The following is a 25,309-nucleotide window of genomic DNA, read 5'->3' as shown; positions in this document are numbered from 1 at the left end:
CCCAATTTTCTAAAACCATAGTCTGATCATGTACTCATCCATCCATGGTTCCCCAATGGCTAACAAATAAAATCTAATTTCTCAGCATGGCTTTCAGGGTTAGGCATCTCTTTCCAAGTTCTACCACAGACTATTCCCTTCACCAAACCGAGCTAGATTGTGATATTCAACAAAAATATTCTGCCTCTATCCTTTGTCTCAAAAGGGTCTCTGTTCTCCAGTCAAAATTCTTCCGAACCTTCAAGGCCCAGCTCAAAGCTGCCACTTCGGGGCGCCCCAGGCCAATCCCTCCTTTTCCTTTGAAAGCAGTCACACTTCTCCATGCCCACATTCTCTGCCAAGTATGTAGTGACTCCTGACAGGCATGTCTCATCCCTCCTACTTGTCTTGAACCCCCTGAGTACAGAGGCCACATTTTATTCCTATTTTTACATTCAACAAGTATTTATTAAGCTCCTTCTATGTGTCAGGCATTGTAATGCCCTGGAGCTACTACAACACATAAAATGGGCAAACATCCCCTTCCCTGCATGGGGAGCTGGTCATTCTTGAGGGGGAGAGTGATTCACATCTCCTTCCTTCTACACAATGGACTTACTATTATGCTTCATTTAATGAGTGTTGGCTGAACTGTACAGAAATATTTAAAAAAACAATGAATACATTGGAGTAATTTAAAATAAGCCACTGAAAACCCTCATTTAAACTCCAACCTGCAAATCTGGCATATTCTAATACTTCTCTTTCAGAAATATGCCAGTATCTTTTAAAATTCATCAAAAGTCCCTAAAAGGTACTGAGACTAAAGAAGTCCCCAAACCACCTTTTTACAACCCCTTCTAAAGGCAAGTGCCCTTTCCAGTCTCTCTGAGTGGCCGTGCTTTGTTTCATGTGACTGTGGCCCAGAGCCTACAGCTGACTGTACCAAGTGTTACCACCTGACCCAAAAGACAGCCAGTGCCTGAGCAACCAACAGCATCCACAGCCCAGGATAAAAAGGCAGTATGTGCCAAATCCCCTCAGCAACGGGCAACGGCAACTAACTATCATCAGTTAAAGCAGAGCTCCAGATACACAAATGTCATAAGGTGGAGACAGGCCTTTTATTTATTTGTCTTTTCCTAACAAAACCTTCCTAAACTAAAATCCAAATCACCCCTGAAGTATAAACGGGGGCCCAAGGCCCCTCCTTCTCATGGAACCTCCCTGCGACCATCTTCTATGCTGACCACCAAAACGCACAACCGCAGAATGTGGCAAAAGAAACCACCACCCCAGATAAAGAAAAACAAACAATTACAATTTGCTAACTCACAAATATTTATTAACATTTTCATTAATTCATTTAGCAACTATTTATTAAACAGTCACAGAATAAGATGAGATGTTTGCTCTCACAGAGTTTGTTTCTGTTGGGGAAAGGAAACAAGTAAACAAATAAAAGATAATTCAGATGATGATCAGTGTTATAAAAACATGAAGACATTAAAACTGGGCAACAGCTTAGAAAATAAAGAAAGAAAGGGGATGAGGCCATGGATAGACTGTGGTCAGAACAACCTTCCAGAGTAGGTGACATCTGAGTGGAGACCTCAAGCACGAGGAGCCAGTCACTCAAAGATACAGAATGAATCCATCAAATTGAGAAAGAGCCTACAAGCCACACTGAGCAGTACTAGGGACCATAAAGAATACCAAGAATGTTTCAAACATGTTGTTCCCTCAAGAAGTTTAAAATGTATTTACAGAGTTAATTAACTCATGAAACTATACAGAATTAAAGTAGTAAGCCAGAGAAGCCCCGAGGACAGGGGAAAATGTGAACCTCTTTGCAGCCTCCAAGTCATTTCACTCAAAAGCTAAACTAGTTTAGTTGGTATTCTGATTATGATACTGTTGGGGAAAGTATATAAACCAGGTCTTTATGCTTTCCAAAGCAAAACCTGAAATTTTTCTATTCTTAATTCACCCTTCGAAAGGCAGTAAAGAAGGCAATGAATGCTTCCAGGCAGTGGGGTAACACACAGTTATTTTGCTGATCTGGAAAATCTAGTCCTCAAATTGCATTCCCCCCTTAACTGTAAGGTGATTTGACTTCTCACCCTGCAGCCTCCGCAACCATGCTGATCCACAACTGCTGCTTCCCTCCCACTGACCACATGCCTGGGCTTACCCAGAATCCTCTCGCAGTTTCTTTTTCTGGAAACAACTGAAGAACTGCTGAGTAGAAAGAGTTGCCAAGCAATTAGTCTCCAAACTATCCCAATTCAACTGATGTCTGGGACAACGGAAACTTACTCAGCTATTTCACACGTTAAGAACTGAGCACAAGCTTCCTGAATGTTAGTTCACTAAGACGGAAAACGCTGGTGGGCCTCTTCCAGTTGAAACCTGAAGAGAGGACTGCAAGAGGTTCCCGTGGTGCTGCCATCAGAGCCCCCACATCTTGTCCCAGCTTCCACGGAGTAGCAGGAGAGTAAAGATCAAGCCGCCTGTGCTCGCAGATAGGGCGAGTTTTCCACTGTGAATAACTTGGTGTGAGGAGACTTTTCTGGGATAAAACAAGAGGAAAAGATACATATTCTTCAAACAAAATGGTCAAGAGAAAGATGATGTGAAACCAAGCAAGTCCTGATATCCCAGCAGCCACTGACCATGTCAGATCAGGGGAGATTTTCTCACTGACAGTGAATGGCAAATGACCAGCAGCACTAACTTCGCAGATTAAAAGGAAAGATAAAATACCAATCACTACTGCCGATAAAAAGACACATCAACCATCTATTTTCAATGCAAAATTGTCTATATAAGTCATTTAATGGACCAGCCCCATCATTCTCCCACATTCCAAATCCAGTCACTACAACTAAAAATTACCCATAGAATGAGAACTACAGAGGACAACCACCAGTCGGGGGTAACAGTTTCTCCAGCTAGGGCCCGTTTCCCTCTCTCTTCCATTGCCCCATGTCTGTAAAAGCCAACCCCAAATTCACCAGTTAATTAGGACACCTCCTCCTGAACCTTAAACACTGGACAGGTTCCGGAGCTTGGGGCCCCATCTGTACTCCATGCCACCATGGCAAACGCCCTGCTCTCTAGCTACTGCAAAGACATCTGCTTATACTCTGGCACCTCCTGCAAACAACTGCACATGCTGAGGGTAGGAATTCAGATTTTTTCCTATCATTCTTTTTTTAATCTCTTCCTCTGAAGGTGCCTAGTATCAAATGCTACATAATGAAGTGGTTTAATATACATTGACTTAACATACTAACAGGAAACAAAGACTTTTACAACAGAAAAATACTACAATGCCAATGTGAAGAATTATATTAGTAGTGAAAATATTTTATGTGATACTGCTCCTTGTCAATGAAACAGGACAATGAAATTAAGATTTGAAAATACAAAATTCAACTAAATCACAGGCCAATTCATTCTTATAAAATTGTCTTTTAAACCCTCCCTGCAATTTCCACCCTATATACAACATACAAAAGAAGCTCCTGTCCATTCTGAACCACTTTAAAAGGTACCTTTTAAAAGTCATCTTTGCAAGTTCTACTTCTACATCTGATCCTAGGTGAATCAAACTTAATCGTATCTGTGTAAAGAAAAGTGGGTTTAAGATAAGGTTTTATTTATAGTTGTAACTGAATTCACAGATTTAGTTCTAAGTTATGAAAATATAAATTTAGTATCTCTTGAAAATGTTCTTTTCTACAAATGAGAACTATATAACCTCCACAGGATTTTATTCTGCTTTTGGCATTCCTGGTGTGTTTTCCATCTGAGACATGTGCTAGTTCTCCTAATCTCCAGAAATGGCAGCAGCCCCTGGGGTCATTATTCTCAGGGACTGGGCTGAGTCTGTGGGCCTGACTCTGTGTTAAATGGTGCTGACCAAGGCTTCACACATGTCCGACTGTGGCAGAGACTGCTGGTTGCTTAAGTCAACTTCCATTCTCCTTAATACTGGAGCCTCTGTATTACGGGAGCCCAGCCAAAATCAACTCCGGCCTCCCTTGAAGATATATGTAAACCCGAGTTGTTGGACAGGACGACTAGCAAAGCTCTGGAATGGGCCTACCTTAGCTCTCACCTGTGTGCTCTTCTCCAGCTGCCTGGCTGGAGGAAAGACCAGTTTCCCTCAATCCGCTGTGGAGTAATACTTTTTAAAAACAATTAAAACACTGTGGTAGTGCCAAATGTCTATAAATTATAGTTTTTAAACAATTACTTCCAGTTTCTGTACTTATCTCTGGTGGACTAGTGGCATGCAGTTCAGTCCTTGGGCCATGACCTGACAATACTGTCCTGGAGCATGACTCTGACAGCTGTAGCTGAAGTGGCCATCTGTGACCATGAGGAAACCTTGAGAATGGAAACCTGCACTCAGGACAACAGAGCCAAGAGTAGGAAGTTAAGACACCTGAGGATCAGGATCCCTCTACCAAACGCATATGGCACATCCTGAAAAACACCTTGTTTTCCATGAGAATACAGACTTTACCACTGTGATTTGGGTTTTTACTTTTATTATATACAGCCAATCTTTATAACTCATATTCCTGTATCTGTAAAGCCATGTAAAATTTTCAAAGCACTATATTACCTATTTTTATTCTCACATGAAAATAACTGTGAAGTAAGCAGGACACACATTCTCAATTTGACATATATGGAAACTAATGTTCTAGAAGATTAAATAGTAACACACAGCTAGGAAGCATTGATAACAGAACTAAAAACAGAACCCAACTGGCTACTCTCTCCATAAGAACAATCTACCTCTTAGTGAAGTGCAATTACTTACCGTGATCATTAGTAAAATAAACTATAAATGATCAGTGGTGTTCTCACAACAAATTACATAAAGTGAGTATGCCACTGGATAAAAGGTGCAACAAAAAATGCCATGGTCAACTAGTGAAGACAAAATCAGATTCAATGGCTACAATCAGTATATTGCATTTTTACAGTTGTAACAAAGCATCTGTGAAAAGGAGATGAAGGGGTAAAAATCACAGGCAATTTTATAATAATTTAGCCATCAATGTAGCAACTGAACTAAGGGCAAATAATACAAATCACATTAGTTTAGGTTATGACATAAATCCTCAAACTCTAGTCCCAAATAAAATTTGAAACACAATATTCTATCTGAATACAAATAAAATTTGTCAATAAGTAATATTTCTTAAAAATAATTTGTGTAATAATGTCATGATGATAATAATAATAACAACATACTGTCTTTTAATACAAATAAGAATTCTGAGAACCACTGTTAATCAGATGAGCTCTGTGCTTTCTTTCAGTGATGCAAAAGTCTGGCACAGAGCCATCCCCATTCACCATCTAGGATGCCCTTGTGTGCAGAAGTGTATTATTCAAAAGCCAATGGTAGAATCTTCTCTCTCCTATGCACAATGGCAACTCTTAAGGAAAAACTGATTGTACCAGCTGCAGAAGACAAGGCAGCAATCCCAAACAATAAGATCATTATCGTGGGTGTCACACAAGTTGGTATGGCATGTAGCATCAGCATTCTAGGAACGTCCCTGGTTGATAAGCTAGCTCTTGTGGATGTTTTGGAAGATAAACTCAAAGGAGAAATGATGGATTTGCAGCATGGAAGCTTATTTCTTCAGACACCTAAAATTGTGGCAGATAAAGATTACACTATGACCACCAATTCTAAGTTTGTGGTAGTAACTGCAGGAGTTTGGCCGCACGAGGGAGAGAATCATCTCAACCTATTGCAGAGGAATGTTAATGTCTTCACATTCATTATTCCTCAGTCATCAAGTACAGCCTTGATTGCATCGTAATTATGGCTTCTAACACACTGGAAATTCTCCCATATGATACCTAGAAGTGGATGTAACCTGGATTCTGCCAGATTTCACTATCTTATGGCTGAAAACTTGGCACTCATCCCAGCAGCTGCCGGAGATGGATTTTGGGAGTGCATGGAGACATGGAGACATGGAGACTCAAGTGTGGCGGTGTGGTGTGGACTGGAGTGAACACGGCAGGCATTTCTCTCCAGGAACTGACTCCAGAAGCAGGAATGGACAATGACAGTGAAGACTGCAGGAAGTGCATCAAATGGTGGTTGAAAGTGCCTATGAAATCATTAAGCTAAAAGGATACACCGGCTGAGCTACTGGATTATGTGGCTGATCTCACTGAATCTATGTTGAAAAATATATCCAAGATTCGTCCAGTCTCAACAATGGTGAAGGGAATTTACAACATTGAGAACAAAGTCTTCCTAAATCTTCCATGTATCATGAATGCTCAGGAATTAAGCAGAAACTGAAGGATGAGGAGGTTGTTCAACTCAAGAAAAGTGCAGATACCCTGTGGGACATCCAGAAGGACCTCAAAGACCTACTGACTTCAGGCTTCTAGGCTACTGAAATATAAAAACTACAGTGTGATTAACCACGTGCCTCTAGTTACCACCCATGCACAATTTGTTTTTATCTTCCTAAGTATGTGAATCTGGGCTCACAGAATCAAAGCCCGTGCCTGTGTGTGTGCCTGCAATAGGAGCCCTTGAACAAATGAAATGAACTATTGTAGTGTGAAAACCAAAAAGCTGATGGTTAGGATCAGCCAATTCATTTGTGACTGTACACTAATTTTTATTTGGGTAAATTTGCTTTGCCTATGTGGGTATGACATGTTTTATTTCATCAGCAATAAAATGCCAGACTATTTCTCATATCAATACTTACCTATTAAATACTAACTTAACAGAAAAGTCATACTTTTCATTGAATGTATATTAAAGAGCTCTTCTGCTATCCTGAATATTTTGTTCCAAATTTTTTTGATATTAGAAAAAAGCCATAAGAAAAATTAAGACATGAACTTTCATGTATTTTATTATGCACATTTAACTTTTCAAATTTTCTCTCCAGATATAAACTAATTACCAAAAACACCCCACATGTTTCATTGTTCCTAGTATCCAAATATATTGTAAAAATCCTCAAGGATCATTAGTGAGAATGGGTTCTTGCAAAGAATATCTATTTGTTAGCATACTATATACCCACATACACAAAATCATATTTATAGATAGGATTTTGATATAAATTAGATTAATTTGATAAGTGGTAAATGTGCAATATTCACCAGTTCAAACTAATATAGGAAAGGTAAAAGCAATTACTGACTGCAGACCACACTCAACCTTTAAGGCGTACGGCCATAACGAAGAAGAACAGAGAGTTCTGAGTGGGAATTATCCTCCTCAGTTTATATTAGGCTTAAGGAGAAGCCTGGAGGCTACACCCCAACCTTTCCCTGCAAAGTTGTGCTGGAACACAGTCACACTGTCACATACTGTCTATGGCTGAGTCTGAATAGTTGCCAGAGCAGACAAAGCTGAAAACATTTACTATCTGGCCCTTTACAAAAACACTTGTCACCCCTGGGTACAAAAAGCATCTGTCAATAAGTAATGATGCTAGTAGTCAGATACCTGAGCAGTGGCTCGAAATAAGACAGCACTTCTCTGGAAACAGGCAGGAGTGAGCCTTTTGTCTCATGCAGCTTTCGTTCATGAGATAGTAAGACTACCCAGAAAAAGGCTGACCCGAGCATAAAACGTCTCCAACCAGTATGCCAGAGACGAACTAGTCTAGGACAGAAATCTAGCAACCTGTACTGATATTTCATCTCCTGTATACAGAAAAACCCAGTTTGAATAAGAAGACACATTTCTCTAATGAGTTAACTTAGGAGACGTATGACATGGCGTGGATCTTTGGGCAACAGTGCTGACACAGGATGTGTGACAGTGCTCAAGGGCCAACACTCCAAAAACAACCTGAGAGGAACGTCAAAACCATTACTGAACGTAACAGATGCCCATGGCATGTATTAGTTAAAAGGGAATGTTAACTGGGGTTCACCTCTTACTGCTTCCATCCGTAGCTAAAATAGCAAGTGCTTAACTATTTAATTTGTACTGATACTAATTTTTGAACAAGCATTTGAATTTTCAAAGAAATTCATGTTACTTCTTGTTAAATGACATCTCTAAAATAATAGCCCAAACAATAAGTCCATGGGGAGAAGAAATATAAAACTATAAAAGGGGGTAAGAATAAAAATGAGCACACTGAAATTGCATCTCTAAAAAAGAGGTATGAAGGCAGGCAGTCTGCAACACCACTGCGGCCCGGTGCTGTCCCAGAGAAGGAACCACCTCTGCAGTATGGACTCTCCCAGTGGGCCTGAAAGCAGGGTTCCGTGGTGAGGTGCACATATGCCTGATATGATTGGGACAGTAAAGTCTGTAAGCAAGGAAGTTTCACTGTAATTTTGTAAATGAACTTTTCACTGAATTCTTTTTTTTTTTTTAGGAAGGGAGGGAGAAAGAGACCAAGAGAAACATCAGTGTGTGGTTGCCTCTCACACGCTCCCAAATGGGGACCTGGCCCACAAGCCAGGCACGTGCCCTGACTGGGAATCAAACCGGTGACCCTTTGGTTCACAGGCTGGTGCTCAATCCACTGAGCCACACCAGCCAGAGCTCACTGAAATTTTTTTGTTAATGATCAATCCTGTCAACAGTTTTCCAGTTTATCTTCTGGGAGACCCATTCCTGTGCTCAATTCACTGCCTGTTACTCAGCAGTCACTATGGTTAGTTATATTTCCTCAAAAACCAGGAGGAAGGTGTCATTTCATCCAAATAGGAAATAAGAACAAAGGATGTCTATGTCTCAGCCCTTCTGCCTTTGCCCCTCAAAATATAAAAGGGCAACGTGTCTCTTTTCAGACAGAGCAGCATGCTCAGAAGAATTTCAACTGCACTGAAAGCACCTTAATAAAATGCATTGAAAACTTTGATTGTGTTCTCCAGTTTACTGTGACAGGACACCGCACGTGTCCTGAAGATTTCCTCACTGGCATCAGACCGACCTGCTGTAATGCCTCTACCCTCTCTCTCCTGGGCAGACCGACACCCATGTTCTTTACTCATCCATTCAACCAAACGAACAGGGCAGGAAGTAGGAGCTGTGAATCTGGTTGAGGAAATGGGGAACAAGTGGACACACAGCACACCACAAAAAGCAGCCCCAAAACAACAGGCTGGGCGGAAAGACAGCACAGAAGAGAAAATAATGAACTGCGGAAGACCAGGCTGCCCACAGCTAGTGACAGGTGGGACTCGAAGGGCATTCCCAGCCCCCCAAGCTTCTACAAAATCATGAAGCTGAGAGTGCGCTGGGCTGCTGTGTTGAGAAACAGCAGCTCTCTCCACAGATCCACCTACACTAGGATGCTACCTGAGACTCGCTCCTCCCGGGTGAGCTCTCCGGCACTGGAGCCTGTCCCCAGCAGCTGTGCACCGCTCGGCTGCATTCTACACACACTGGCCCCTACCAAGGCTCTGTAGTCAGCCATATAGTTTTCCAAGGCCTTGCTCTCTTCCCATCCTTTCTTCATTAGTCTCCCTGCCCCCTCAATCCTCTCCCCTCCATTCCAGCAGGAAGGCAAAAACGTGATTTTACATCACCTCACATCATGGTTCCACTACAGGGACAAATCCCCTTAACCAGGCTTTAATGAGCTGACCATGCTCTTTGAGATGGGCTGAATTAGGTCTTTCAACAGTACTGACTCTCCCCAAAGAATGTATCACACCATCAATTTTAAAACATTCAGGGAGAGTCTTAACTCTCCTCAGACTGTTAGAAGAGCAGAAGGCTTCAAACTTCACCCAGAAGATTCCAGTACAATGGACAAGTCCAATGACATTTCCTGGTGACAATGCCTCCTGCATAACTTCTCCCAGCCTGGTGGAGGATGGCAAAGCACTCCCCACAAAGGTTCTTCCTGTTCTGCATTCCCAACCTTTGCATTATAATGGGACCAGTTCCACTAACAGCACTATGCTAGTTTCTTTTCTCCTCCACTGAAGCTCACAAAAATGGGGTTGCTTTCTTTGGCAAATTGGTTGCCTGAAATTACACCAGCCATCTAACAGATTAAATCCTTGACCCCATTAAAAACTACAAAAGAAGTCAATTTACATTAATTTCTTCATATGGGAAGAATATAAAACTCAGTGTATATTAATCGGTGCATCAGGTTGACCTAATATGCCAACTGCATTTGATGTTTGCTAACAGTATTGATAAAATAATCTGTTAACCACCCATCCACAGCTATAGAGAGAAAAAAATCAAGGTTAAAACAAAGGTGTACATGTGCCGAACACTGTTTAAAAACTCCAAAGGACACAAGGCCACTTAGGAATAGGTAAATCATAAATGTATTCAAGAGCATTATAAAATGGAAAGGAATTATCCAAAGGGCTCCACCAGCCAACCAAATTAATTTTAGCACAAACTGCCCAGCAAGCATCCCTATGAGACAAGTCACCAGCTGGGGCAAATCCCAGATAATGAAATACTGCAAGAATGGTTCTTTTTAATAATTTAGCCCATCAACGAGTGAATATTGATTATTGTTTTCAGCAGAAGGAAAGTGTTATCTTCAGCCTTATAACTCAGTGACATCAAGGAACTTAATCACAGTGCCTTTCTTGCCATGCAATCCTTAACCTATCGCCTTGGTTTTTTGTCATTCTTCAGGCTATGTCTAGAAAACCCCTGGTCTCATGGATGAGCCTTCCTTACTTAACCCACAGTAACCATAGCAGCATTTCAAGTTCTACAGATTAAACATATCAGTCAATTATCACTCGTCAGCTGCTTTTTCTGTTAAATAATTTTCACAATGCATCAGATATCTTTCTACATTCTCATCTTGTTTGTTAACAAATTTGCTCAATATCTTAAGAGCAGACTGATATTCGATCATAATGTAGGTGTGCCAATCTATGGACATCTGTGGACATTTCTAATATATCCAAGAAGACATTATTAACAAAAGGGAAAACACCAGCGGAAGGCACGAAGTATCAAACACTGTTTCCCCATTCCAACATGTAAGGTCATAAAGTTCCTAAATTTTCAGGGAAAATGAACTAAGTATTAAATTTAGTGGTAATACTAGTTTATCCATATTCTTGCATCTTTATATACCGTAAAAACACTCAAAAATTTAAACTGAAAATGAGACAATGATTTCTGATTCAAATACAAATCAAACTGCTCTCATCCCTGACAGAATGTCCTACACTCGAGTTTCACTACCCTAATATTCCATCACATCACTCGGCTTTCTTTATGCTGTGGACAATGAGACCCACCTTCTACGAAGTATGTGAGAGGGGTGGTGGGAGTTGGGGGCAGACATTCCTGCTGCTAATTTGCCTTTCAATGTGATTCTAAAGCAGGGGTGTCTAACTCATCTTCACTCGGGGCCACATCAGCCTTGTGGTTGCCTTCAAAGGGCTGAATGTAATTTTGGGACTGTATAAATGTAACTACTCCCTAACAAGTAAGGGAGAGCTCGGTGCCCTCAGGCTGGATAAAACAAGGTGGAGAGCTGTATTTGGCCCACGGGCCTTGTGTTTGCCACCTGTATTCTAAAGCATCCCTCCAAGATCCTATGGATCAAGGTACCCTAATCCCGAGAGCTTCAGGTCCAAGATCAGCACACAAATCTTTTACTGGACAGCAAAGACATTTGTAGCTACCTTTTTTAGGTTCTTCTGCTCTTCCATCCAAACTATAATTGTTACAAGGCCCCACCAAGGGCAGGGAAGCAACACACTCCATTCAATTCAGGCATCAGAAAGAATCATCACTGTCAAAAAACTGTAACCATGGGCAGCAGCCTCACAACATGTTCCTCTATGTGGGGATGAACTATTTTTCTGTGGTAAGAGCACAGCAAGCTCCCTTCTAATACAGATGCAAAAGGCCCAAAACCAGCATTATGGACCCAATATTAAGTAAATGCAAACAAAACCATAAAAAAGCCTCATGCTATGTTAGCTGATGTGCACATGTGGACAAGGTGTATGTTATATGAGTTTCACAAACCCATGAGAATTCCAACAGGTTAGCAAAAAAAAATATTTAACTTGAGCTATATATTGATGTCTACTTGCTATAACCTTAGCCAGGAACATTCTCCTGTCCCATACCACTCTCACTTTCATAGGAAGTGGAAGACAGGGTAAATAAACACACACTGGCCGATTCCTTATAAAAAAAATAAACATGCATACTAGGTTTTTCTGCCTAGTATTGGTCAATATTTCTCTTGACTGTATCAAATGCAATACTTCCTCTGTTGATGGTCCAACTCAGCCACAATTAACGTATTCCTTTTTTAAAAATCCCTCATTACCTGACTGAAATGTAAAAAGTGGGTTTTTTCCCCCTGTCTTAAAAATGAATCAAACTATTAACTCAATGGTTAAGGAGCAACCTATCAGAGTCAGGCACTGGTTTAGGTGCTGCAAACAAAAGGTGGATGAAACGTTGCTCCTTCATTCACTCCGACCAAAAGGAGACTACAGACATTAAGTGGCCACGGCATGATGTCACAGACACAGGCTAGTTGTCGCTCCCTGAAAAGGAGCAGGAGATGGGAAGGTGGGAGATGAAGAGGATTAATTTTTATTTTCATTTCAATTTGTATCTTACATTTTATAATATACTCATCTTCTGCATTATTTATTTTATAATTTCATTAACAGAATTTAGAGCTACATCATTTTGACTCTGAAAAAATTTACATACAATCAAATAACTAAGTACTACTATCATAACTGTCACAAGCTAGTAAGTAAATAAGATAAATGCAACATGCTACATGTGTGCCAAGCAAGGGCAAAGTCAAATCATGGCAAAATACTTTTAATACAGGTGTCTCAGTGATAATAAAAGTGATAGAAAATTGAGAATCACGAGGAACGCAGTAGTCTTAACATGCCAAGTATGCATGTCCAGTACCTAATAATCTGGGCCTGCTTATGCAGTCAGTCACAAATTTATGTCAAAAGTGACTATTTCATTTCAGCAAAACATCATCATCACTCATTAATGAATGTTGAGCCCTGGCCAGTGTGGCTCAGTTGGTTAGTGCATTGTCCTGCAACCAAAAGGTTGCAGGTTCAATTCCTGGTCATGGTGTGTACCCAGGTTGTGGGTGGGATTCCCAACCCAGGCTAGAGATAACCAATTGATGCTTCTCTCTACACTGATGTTTCTCTCTCTCCCTAGCTCTCTCTCTAAAAACAATAAAAAATGTCCCAGAATGATGATTAATAATAATAATGTTGCTAGTTAGAATTTTATTGGTTTTGTAGTTTGGTCTAAATTAATTTATAAATGCTCCCTTAAAGCTGTATTAGGGATATAAATAAACAGATTATACCTAATCTGTGTGCTGGAGAAGGTGGGAAATTAAGTAATATCAGAGAACCACAAAAATCATTTTTTAGGTACATAAGATACTCAGGTTTGAGAAACATAAAAGGTACTGGAACTGTACCAAAAGTTCTACATCTTGCAAAGGACATGACTAATCTGTATTTATAACAGTCACCGGGTGGAAGCCAAGACTGCCATTCACTAAAGCTGGCCCATCAGAATCTCCTGGGGAGTTCTTGGACACTAGAACAACTAAAATAATATTCTGGTTCTACAAGTGAGGAAACTGAGGTACAGAGAAATTTAAGTAATTTGATCATTAGCAAATGTTGCTAATGTGAATCAAACCAATATCAAAATTTCAACAGTAAAAATGTGTTTTTTAAAAACCACATCCACGATCTATTTCTTCCAAGCAGCTTTTCTCTCTCCTGGAGCCTAAAAATGAAACGGAACACCCCAACAGATTTTTCCTTTCTACAAAAAAGGGTCTGAAAATTTATAAAGCCCTTGCACTACTACAATAAACAAACTGAGGACTCAAAAGTTTTCCATCCCCCACCTCTCTCTCTCACTTTGTCTTTCTCTCCTTCCTGCCTGCCTGCCTTCCCCTCTCTCTCTACCCCTCTCACATTTTACTCAAAAATCCCAAATTTAAATTAATGATAGGTGAATGATGATCTATTTTCCAAAGATTCAGTGGTAGTACAAAAAGGAAAAGGTTTTCAAAAGGGTGACATTCTGCAACTGCCACAGAGATTCAGGCAAAAATAATCAATAGGTGCTAATAGGTATGTGAAAACTTGGTGAAGAATAGAATATTTACATGGTCTCAAAGTTTCTCCCTACAAATTACTTATTAATTACAACAGGAAACTCAGTAATTTATCTAAGTGATACAAGTTAACATTGCCAAAAAATGTTATGAACTGATCCCATATGCCCCTCTAATGTAAGGCACTTAGGACACAACGCCATTAATACAATAGTCCTGCCTAAAATGCATAGTCTAAATCTAATAACTAGGAAACAATGAATTACAAATATCTGGACTGTATACTTTAAAGGCACGCCAACGTGATGGAAGATAAAAAAAAAGGCAAAGGAGCTACTCTAGGTTAAAGGAGACTAAAGAGGCATGCTAAGTGTGATGCTGAACTGGATAGTAGGTCAAAAAAAAAAGCTACAGAAGGCACTGTGGGGAAGTACGGCAAAATGTGTTTATAGATTAGATTATAACATTGTATCACATTGTTAAAATTCCTGATTTTGGTAACTACCATATTTTGTAGTGTATAATGCGCACCCACATTTTTGGCCAAACTTTCAGAGGGAAAAAATCTTTTGTTTTAATTTTTTAATTCTATTTTTATTTAATTATATTTAGATACTTTTTTGTATTATAAGCAAATTCTAGCATTTATTTTTTAACATACTATGGTACAAGAAATCTTATGTAACACATAATTATAAAACACAAGAACAGATACAAGGTATTTCAGGTACTACCCATGTATAATGTGCATCCTTATTTCCCCCTCAAAAATTTGGGCAAAAAAAGTATGCATTATATATGGCAAAATACAGTATGCAAGGGCTATATAAATGAATGTCCTCATTCTATGAAATACACACAAATATTTAGGAAGTAAACAGTCAAGATGTCTGCATATTACTTTCCATTCAGAACAAAGTAAGGTAGAGCCCCAAAACTGACCCACATCAACTGATATTTGACAAAGGAGCAAAGGCAACACAGTGTAGAAAGGATAGTTTCTCAACAAATGATGCTAAATAACTGAACATCAACATGAAAAAATCCAATAGATTTTATGCCCTTTACCAAAATTAATTCAAAATGGATCACAGACCTAAACACAAAACAAAAAACTATGAAGTTCCTACAAGTTTCTAAGAAAACCTAGATGACCATGGTTATGGTGGTGCCTTTTTAGATTCAACACCAAAGGCACATAATCCATGAAAGAAAGAAAGAATTGGTAAACTGCACTTCATTAAAATTCAAAATATCTGTCCTGAAAAAGACACTGTCAAGAAAAGGAGAAGCCATAGGTTGGGAGAAAATATTTGCAAATGACAAATCTCATAAAAGACTGTCATCCAAAATATATATGAACCCCTTACACTCAACGATAAGAAAATAAACAATCCAATTAAAAACGAAACGCAGGTGCTCGCTTTGGCAGCATGTATACTAAAACTGGAACGATACAGAGATTAATGAGTTAATGATTAGCGTGGCCCCTGTGCAAGGGTGACATGCAAAAACTAAACCCAAGATCTTAACAGACATCTCACCAAAGAAGATATACAGATAGCAAATAAGCGTATGAAGACATACTACTCCACATCGATTTCATTAGGGAAATGCAAGTTAAAACAACACTGAGATAGCACTATGCACACCTACCAGAATGGCAAAAACCCAAAGCACTGACACTAAATGCTGGTAAGAATGTGGAACACCAGAAACTCTTCATTCATTGCTGGTAGGGATGCTTTTGGAAAACAGTTGGGTTGTTTCTTTAAAAACTAAACATATTCTTACCATATAATCCAGCAATCTCACTCCATGGTCTTACCAAAAAGACCATGGAGACTTATTTTCTTTTATGTTCACACAAAAACTGGCATGCAAATGTTATAGCAGCTTCATTCATAACTCCTAAAATTTGGAAGATGCCCATCAGTAGGTAAAAAGATAAACTATGGTATCAAATAATGGAATATTGTTCAGTGTGAAAAATAAGCTATTAAAAGCCATGAAAAGACATAAAGAAAAGTAAGTGCATATTACTAAGTGAAAGAAACCAATCTGAAAAAGCTATACATTCTGTGTAACTCCAACTCTATGACATTCTGGAAAAGGCAAAACTATGGACAAGCAAAACAATAACTGGTTTCCAGGGCTTAGGGAGAAGGGAGGGGTGAAATAGGCAGAGCATGGAGGATTTGAGCTCAGTGAAAACACTATTTATGCAACAACAGTACTGGATTCTTGGCTTTAGAAAGTTGTCCAAACATATAGAATGTACAACACAAAGAGTGAATCCTAATGTTCACTTTGGATAATCATGATGTTCAATGTAGGTTAATTAATTATTACATATGTACCACTCTAGTGAGGGATATTAAAAATGAGGGAGGCTATTCGTGTAGGGGTAGGGAGGCATGTGGGAAATCTCTGTACCTTCCATTCAGTTTTGCTGTGAACCTAAAACTGCTCTAAAAAATAAAGTCTATTTAAAAAAAGAAAAAGAAATGGCAAGTACCAGACATTCAATCTAACTGTAAAACATGAGACCAAAGATAAAAACAGAAAATAACAACTTCCAGGCATGAGACATCATAATTTCTAGAGACTCTGAAAACGACTGATTAACCTTAGGTGTATTACGCAAACTTCACTCCAGTCCCTAAGAAAAACCTGGCACTCTATTGATGGCCTTAATATTAGTCATAAGATATACCACCACCAAAAGAAAAGTACTATGATATCCTAAAATGAGGGGTAAAACTAAAAACAAAGCTAAACAAAACTGCAAGCTCTACTTCCATGGAATGGAAGACCATGAAATGTCTTTAGCAATTTATATTAGTAAAGCTAATTCTGGGGAACTTGTAAAGCCTGGGAACTCTACATTCTTGCTTAGACATTTTTCAAATAGTATTAAACAGCCCCCAAAATACAAGGTTGAAAGGCCTAACAGTGTCTGTGAGTAATAAAGGGTGGTGCACTATGCCTAAAAAAAGAAAGTTCAATAAAATCTAGATGTAATCATTGCATATCACGTAGACCTGTGATTACAAAAAGACTGCTTAAATAGTAGGCAGTTTTATAAAATCATAAGGTTATTCAAATCTATGTTCTGAAAATGTGGCTTGATGCTCCTTTTGTTAAAAAATAAAAGTAGCAGAATACGATGGGAAGACAAGCCTTAAGAACAAACTAGCTAACAATCTGCTTTTATGGGAGAGTAGGGTATGGAAATAACTGTTCCAAGTGAAAGGAATTAATCAGGGAGCAGTATCATATTGCGTGTTTTAAGAATTTTTTAAACTTGCTACATTTAAATCCAACAGTTATTAGTCAACTTTCATTTAAGGGAGTTGATTAATTCCAGCATTGGTATTGGCAAATTTTCTCAAAATTCAGTCATTTTAACACCTTTAACTACAATCAAAGGTAAAAGGCAATCATTATTTTTGGCATATGTAATGTCAACTGGCAAAGCAACAGTAAATACTGAAAAGGCAGGATATCCTGAGCAGTTCCTGCAGACCTAAACAAGCGAGCGGATTAGTTTTTTATAAGCAGCACATAGGTAGGAATACAACCACTTTAATGCATTTTATAATAAATGTTTACTTTTAATTAATAAATGGTACTGAAGTCCCAAGTATGAGAAGTACCAGTGTTAGAAACAATACTTTAAAATGATAAATGTCTTACATAAGCAAAAAATAACAGTTCTAACACTGGATTGAACCAGGTATGAAGAAAAGGATTCCAAGCTAAAAGCTGGGAAGTAAATAGCTAGTCGCATGAGCTTACTTGAAGGACATCCCTTGCAGGTGGAGAAAAGTCAGGAGGAGCAGTGGAAAGAGCACTAACCAGAGACCCAGGAGACCTGGCTTCTGGCCTAAGCAGCCCTTCATGAACCACAGGGTGTGGGGAAAGCCACTGGGCTCTAGCTTCCCACTCTGTGTTAATGGGCAGGTTTATCTGGATGGAGAATGGATTTATTCCAAAGGAAATGCAAAACCCAATTTCTTACATGTACCAAGTTTTACCTGAAACAAATATATACACACTAACAAACAAAACAGACTACAGGAATTATTTTTCAAATGTGTATACAGTTAACACTTGAAGAATAGGGACTTGAACTGCACCAGTCCACCCAGACAGTAACTACCATATAACTACAGTAACTACAATAACTATTGTACTGTTTTGTATCTGTACCCAGGAGTCAGCAGATGTGGAGGGCCAACTGACTTTACACATTTATCTAATGCCACTTTTTATAGGGGATTTGAGCATCGTCCGATTTTGGTATCTGCAAGGGGTCCTGGAACCAATCCCCCACAGATACCAAGACACTTAAGTTTTAGTGCCATCAAAAGTTATATGCAGATTTTTGACTGGGGGGCAGTGGAAGGGCTGGCTCCCAATGAAAAGGGCACTCACAGTAGCTGCTGGCCATGCATTTTTTAAACAAAAAAAAAACACTAACGGCATAACCACCACAAGTACTAATAGAAAAACAAAATCTATTGATACTAAAAAGGTTCTCACACCACACTATCAACACCACTGTCCATAGTTCTTAATCTAAATTTTTAAATTTTTTTCAACATTTTAGGAATCTATCAATTAGCATCTATGGTTGAAAAGTATACTCTCTTCAGGAAGTTGCTCTTACATATAGGACTTTGCAAGGAATTTCAAGAAACCCTCTTAAACTCAAAGAGCCCACCTAGGGGCCTATGCCTAGATTAAGAATGTCTACAACTTGGACAACTTATTTAAAATCTGAATTTATATGACAAACATCTGTGTGCTAACAGATAATGTTTAATAAATGCCTATTATATGCTATTTAATGAATTATTTCATTAATCTTTGCAATAACCCTTTGAGGTAGCTGGTAACATTATACCCATTTTCAAAGTAAGAAAACTAAGGGTTAGAAAAGTTAATTAACATAAGAACATGTCAAGAGAGAAAATATGTTCTCTAAAGATAATGCACCAAAAACAAAACTGGTAGTTAAAAAAATGACTGATATAAAATAGCTCAACCCTCTGTCTTATTCATATTATGTATGTTAGCCACTTGACAGAGGTCTTAAACACAAAAAGATATAACTAAAAAATTAAAATGCTAATGAACCCCCTAACTAGTCCTTGATCTCCCAGTGGGGAAGGGGACAGGTGCAGCCAATGACTCCAGCCTGCAGAGCCCCACCCACAACAGTACAAAGGAAAGCGTGTCCTGCTAAGTGGCTGCACCACCTCCACTTTAGAGTCTGTCTGCCTACATTGGGATCAGCGTGAGGTGGGAGGGTCACCTCTGCCCAGTCTACAGAGGATCTGGGCAATGTTGTCTTTACTATCTCACCTTCCTCACTAGCTTCAAACTATCAGTAAACACAGTACTCTGCTAGAAGACATCCAAGTTAACAGATTCTCAACAACAAGTAAAAGTGTTGTCTTTCCAGCACTGATACTTTAAAAATGAACAAGTTAGAAATTTATAAAATTAAATCTTATGAGTTGTTGCATTCATTAGTGTAGAAGCACAGATCACATATACCTGAATATGCAAAGAAAGTGAAATTATGATGCAATCAATGCCATCCTATAAAAACTAAATTAACAAAAATAGTCTATTAGGGAAGACATCTGGTGTATCATGGCAAGAAACGTTAATGATATTGTCTGCAACCCTGTAATCAATTTTTCCCCAGCAGCTCTCTCATTACACTGTATTAGATCTGTGTGCCTGCAGAATTTATGAGAGCTCCACACATGGGGCTGGGGGAGCTTTGCCAACTGCATCTGATTCAGATCCAGCTCAAAGGACTTGGCAGCATGAAGTGTCGTTAAAGAACAGTCAATACAGTGAGCTTTATGCAGCATCACCTTGACTGAAAGATTTACCATCTTCTAGCAGAATCTTCTCAAACCTACATATGATGGTATCTGAGTACAGCACCAATCATGAGCTTATTTAAATCTCCAGTGAATACAATATTTTTGCTGCTAAAAAATTAAATACTGGCCATCACTAAGGCTAATAGAAAAAGCTTACTATTAAGGAAAAAACTTTAGATCCATTCAGCAAATCCTGGCTAGTGACTATTGTGGTAAATCAAACAATCTAACAATAACATCCACACTGATTAGAGAAGAAAACATCAGCCTGAAAGAAAAAAACCATTTCCTAGATATATGTGGAAACAATATGGTGATTGTTAAAAGCTGAGGCTTTTGAAATGGTAGTCAAGTGTCCCGCTAAGTGGCTGCACCACCTCTACTTTAGAGTCTGTCTGCCTACATTGGGATCTGCTAACTTGTCCCTTAAAATGTCAGTATCTCTCTTCAGGGATTAAAATTAGACTTTTATCCACTATATTGCATTTCATCTTACATTGTGAATGGCTATTACATCAAGAATTCCAAGGCTTCCATAATGTGAACCTTTTGCTGGTCTAATTCTTGATAAATTACACTAGCAACTATCTAAACATGAAATTGTTGTTGTGACTTTTCCTGATTGTTATAATTATTAATATCTCCATGGCTATTGTCTTGGTCCTCTTCAGTTTATACATGGATGACGGCCCTGGCCACCTACTTGGAACTTAGTCTTTCCCCACTCTACACTGCCTTCTGCTGCCCAATGAATCTTCCTAAGCAGTGATTTGCAAATTAGCTTACAGGATATTTAAAAAGCCTATAAAGGCCCTTTTCTGCCTCACATAAAAATCTCACCTTTTTTTTTTTTTTAAAGATTTTATTTATTTATCTGTAGAGGGGAAGGGAAGGAGAGAAACATGAATGTATGGTTGCCTTCGTGCATCCCCTGCTGGGAACTGGCCTGCAGGGAACCGGCCTGCAACCCAGTATGTGCCCTGACTGGGATTCGAACTGCGATTGTCTGATTCGCAGGCCCAAGCTCAATCCACTGAGCTACACCAGCCAGGGCAAAAAGCTCACCTTTTTAAGATTCTTTATAATCTGGTACCATTTTATATCCCCACCTCTGCCTCCCAAGATCCACTAAATTGTGCTCTTCATTGCTGTCCTGTGGTCTTCTCCTTGCAACTTCCAGCTTAACCAAGCTCATTGTCTATGTTGCTTATAGGAACAGCCTGACATGTACACCTGGAAGTCTCCTCCACTTTGCCTGTCCACATGGTACTAATGTATCAAACACATACACAGCCCAGACTGGTATGGCTCATTGGAAGGCTGGGCATCATCCCACACACTGAGAGGTCACCAGTTCAATTCCCAGTCAGGGCACAAGCCTGGGTTAGGAACCAGGTCCTGGAAGGGAGCGTGTGAGAGGCAAACTGATTGATGTTTCCCTCACACATAGATATTTCTCTCCCTCTCTTTCCCCCTCCCTTCCCCTCTCTCTAAAAATAAATAAACAAAATCTTTAAAATGAACAGATAACAACAAAAAAAACCCATACCTAGCTCCTCAAAACCTACCGTCACAAAACTTTCCTAGTGCTATCACCCATTTGGAGCACTCTCTTCTCTTAGTCTCAAGATCGCAATGTTCTACACTGTAACTGAACGACTCATTACATATTGCTAGTGTCTTGTATTGTGCGTGTGCATCTGTGATGGCTATTTTCTTGTTATTTTCTCATTAAGCCCCACAGTCAGATTACATGCAAGAGAAAGACAGGTCTTAACTTCTTTAGTGATTAATAGCAGTTACTCAGAACAATTACACCTGTCTTTAGGAAAGCTTTATCATTACACCCTCACAAAGGAAGGAAATGACAGGTGCACACACAGCTTTCAGAAAAGGTAAGATGTAAGACAAAAACAGTCCTCATGGATCACTACCTCCGGGTCCTGTGTTCTAAGGGATAATTAACGGACATTTCAACGTGTTACATCTCATTCACAACCCACATTCCCACCAGGCAACAGAGGAATTACCAGAGTATAACTGAGGGCACTATGTCTACACCCCAACCCACACTTTTCAAAGTGTTTTATTCTATATCTGCCATTGTAGAAAAGCCTAGCTACTTCTGAACAATATTCTACAAACAGTCACCTGAAAGGACAGCACCCAAAATAGTTTAGATCCACGGGCCACGAGTCCCAATGGTCCTGGGGAAATGCACGTTCCACATTTGGTCTCAAACTTACCCCCTTTATTCCCCATTTCAGTTGCCAACATCCATACTCGCTGCTGATTGCCAGCTCCTGCTCCTTGCAGCAGCCCAGCATGCTCTCTGCTGGTGCCAGATACCCTACACCACCAAACCCCACTAACTTCTGGAACTGTCCTAGAGGGGTAAGGCAAGTCCCGTATTTTGCTTCCTCTGTGCATGTACTTGTTACTCCTTTAAAAACACATATAATACAGCACATTTTTATAGGGGTTCTGGGGAGGGAGGTAATATTCCTATTTTATACCCTATGGATATAAAATATTGACAGCTTTTAAAAACGGGATTCTCCTTACCCCTACAGGCCCTCTCCCGGCTTCAGAAAGATGCTGTGGTGGCTGTGACGCCACCGGCAGAGAGCATGCTGGGGGGTCACACAAAGCAGGAGTTGGAGATCTGCAACAGGCCTGGGAGTTGTGGACCTAAAAAAGAAAAGAGTTTTAAGTTAACGCGCCCAATGTCTCCTCATACCCTGGTTACTAGGGGCACTCAGCACACAATCACGTATCTGCACAAATCCTTTAGCAGATGGCCTCTGAAATCTCAGAGAATTTGTTCTACCACTAAAGTTAACCTTGCTGCATTAATAACAACTGTTTCTGTAGCTCAGCATGAGCAAACTATGATCCTTCCAGCTTTACTCTTTAATCTAGATCCTCTCACAAAGCAGTATGGTGTGTGCCCCTCAAAATAACCAAGTTATTATGACACAGTGCCAAAGCACAGTGACAGTGGTATGCTGTACCTAAAATAAAACAAAAATTTCTGTGGTATCAGATAAACACAACCGTAAAATGAACCACAAGCAGACAAAGTGAGCTTTCAGAAGCATTTTCTAATGAGAGAAGCTGAAGTTCTAAGATATAATTAATAAGGAAATATTAAAGGCATTAGGGGTATCAAAGAAAGATCCTACCATTTTTCTCAAAGTCCTAGTTTAATTTTGTAAAGCTAAAGGCAAGGTAAAAGACAAAAGCTTAATACCAGAGGGGGAAAAAAAGACCCATTCCAATAAATTTTAATCTTTTCCAGTGCCCATAAGGTAAGTAGAATGAATGAACAGGCACAAAGCATCAAGTCCAAGAAAGACATTTCTTTTAGGGGCAAAACCAGTTTGGTATGTATCACTTTTTTTTAAAAGAAACTATAGAAAATTAAAACCAGTAAAAGATTAGAGAGCAACTTCTGAAAGCCAGCATGTTACTTTTAAGTGTCAAAAAGATACCTCAGATAACAGTTTGAATATGATCCCTTTCAAACATTCTAGAGAGTACATAACATTTCTAACAAACCAACCAATTCAATTTCATTAGACTTTAAATGAACTAAAAACCCCATAAAACTCTAAATGCTTATCCAAGATCTGTTCTTAAAGTTGTTTAAAAATTACAGATAAGTAAATGTTTTAATATTAAATCATATTTATGGAGTCTTGTCATATAACTCCTTTTGAGAAGCAAAGAATCACTCTAACAACTTCCTATAAGTCAAGATTTAATATGCTCTGTCTCTTTTAAAACAAACAAAAAAGACAAGTCCCATGAAATAAGCTAACTTTGGGAATGTCTTCAGCATGGTGGTTTTATTTTCTTTCTCTACAGATCATCCTTCTACAGCACACCCTGAGCTCCACACATTCTGTGCAGTGTCTTGACTTCTACTGCCTCAGTTACAACACATGATGAAATCAAGTGTTACAGCCATAACCTTCACCACCACACACCTCCCTCCTCCCCATACCAACACTGCACAACCCAAATCAAAGATTCAATTGTGTACAAGAATGTACAGTATATTCAATATTTTTTACCATAAGCATCAAATAAAAATGAATTTCTGTTTAATCTCTCACACTAGGAATTCAATTAATCAGACCACTCAGATAAATCCCTTATTCATACAAATCAAGGGTTTTAAACAAAGAAACCTAGTAAAGCATTTCTAAGCACCTTGGCATTATGTTAATATGCAAGAGTTCAATTAATTATTAAAGCAATTTAAGCATTAAAAAAAGCATCATTTCAAAGCATACCATTGTTCTTATTTGTGAATCAGAAAACACTGACACAATATCTCATTTCTCCAGTTTTATTTCAGTTCTCATGATCTTTCTTGGACTACTTTGAGCTGGTTCTTAACACAAACATCCACATCCACACCCACATATAAATTACAAATTTCCAGTTGTAAGGAATTGAGTTTGAATGACAAGACTTTACCAATATTCTTGCACAGCAGTTCTCTGCAAATATCAAATTGTCTCAACCTTTCTTAAGCTCCTTTTTAAAAAATTAGAATACCTTGAGTTGTCTGCATTGAAAAAATTCATATAGAGAATATATTTAGTAAATAACATTATACATATTTTACAAAGATAAATTAAATTAAACTTTTCCAGTGATTTCTTAGAGTCCTAAAATCCAAATAAGATAGGGCAAAATGAATTACTAAGTTCACAGTAACCGAGAACCATTAAAACTTTAAAGCCCATGTTATCTATAATGGCTGTCAGTCATGAGTGAAAAGAGACTGCTAAGAAGCTGAGTACATAGGGCCAATAAGGTGCTGAGATTATTTATTCCCAAAGTCTCATTTTGATTTTCACTTACATGAATACTGTACTCCATTTATAAGGTGACATTCAGATCACACAAAATGGTTGTGGTTATTCAAAACAACTTTCAACATAACGGCCCCATAATCAGGGGAGAGGGGTTTGCAGGAGATACCATCATCATCTCCTCTGACCACGTCCATCAAACTCAGAGCTAAGACAGTTCATCTTGTTCTTGCTTCTTAATAGTATTAAATACAATTATAAACTTCAAATTTACACGTGAAAAGGACATTTAGTCCTCAAACATACAACAGGTCCTCATATAGCATCATTTTGTTCATCATTGTTCATCACCTTTCATTATAACATTGATGAGATGTCAGAGGAACTTAATTCTTATATCAATTGGCTTATGGTAAAACTGATTTCATTATACGTCATTTCCCTTAAATTCACAGAACCTATCAACGAT

The 25,309-nt window shown here is 38.9% G+C and overlaps 1 protein-coding gene and 2 pseudogenes across 7 annotated transcripts in view; 2 read left to right on the top strand and 1 right to left on the bottom strand.

Moving 5' to 3' along the window:
- Positions 1–25,309, bottom strand: part of RERE (arginine-glutamic acid dipeptide repeats) — a 387,180-nt gene that overhangs the window by 180,304 nt on the left and 181,567 nt on the right. For 6 of the 7 annotated variants that reach the window (XM_053660331.1, XM_053660333.1, XM_053660334.1 and 3 more), the window contains one exon: positions 22,577–22,702. The exons of the other annotated variant lie outside the window; for it this stretch is intronic. In XM_053660331.1, the coding sequence (XP_053516306.1) occupies positions 22,577–22,702 (126 nt within the window). The remainder of the gene's footprint in view (positions 1–22,576; positions 22,703–25,309) is intronic. 7 annotated transcript variants of the gene reach the window in all.
- On the top strand, positions 5,436–6,423 carry LOC119055916 (L-lactate dehydrogenase B chain-like; annotated as a pseudogene).
- On the top strand, positions 15,519–15,633 carry LOC119055957 (uncharacterized; annotated as a pseudogene).

This window comes from Artibeus jamaicensis, unplaced genomic scaffold (genome assembly GCF_021234435.1).
Source record: "Artibeus jamaicensis isolate MK-2021 breed Jamaican fruit bat unplaced genomic scaffold, CSHL_Jam_final scaffold_847, whole genome shotgun sequence".
In the NCBI taxonomy this organism is placed as follows: Eukaryota; Metazoa; Chordata; class Mammalia; order Chiroptera; family Phyllostomidae; genus Artibeus; species Artibeus jamaicensis.
This window is presented reverse-complemented; position numbering and strand designations above follow the sequence as displayed.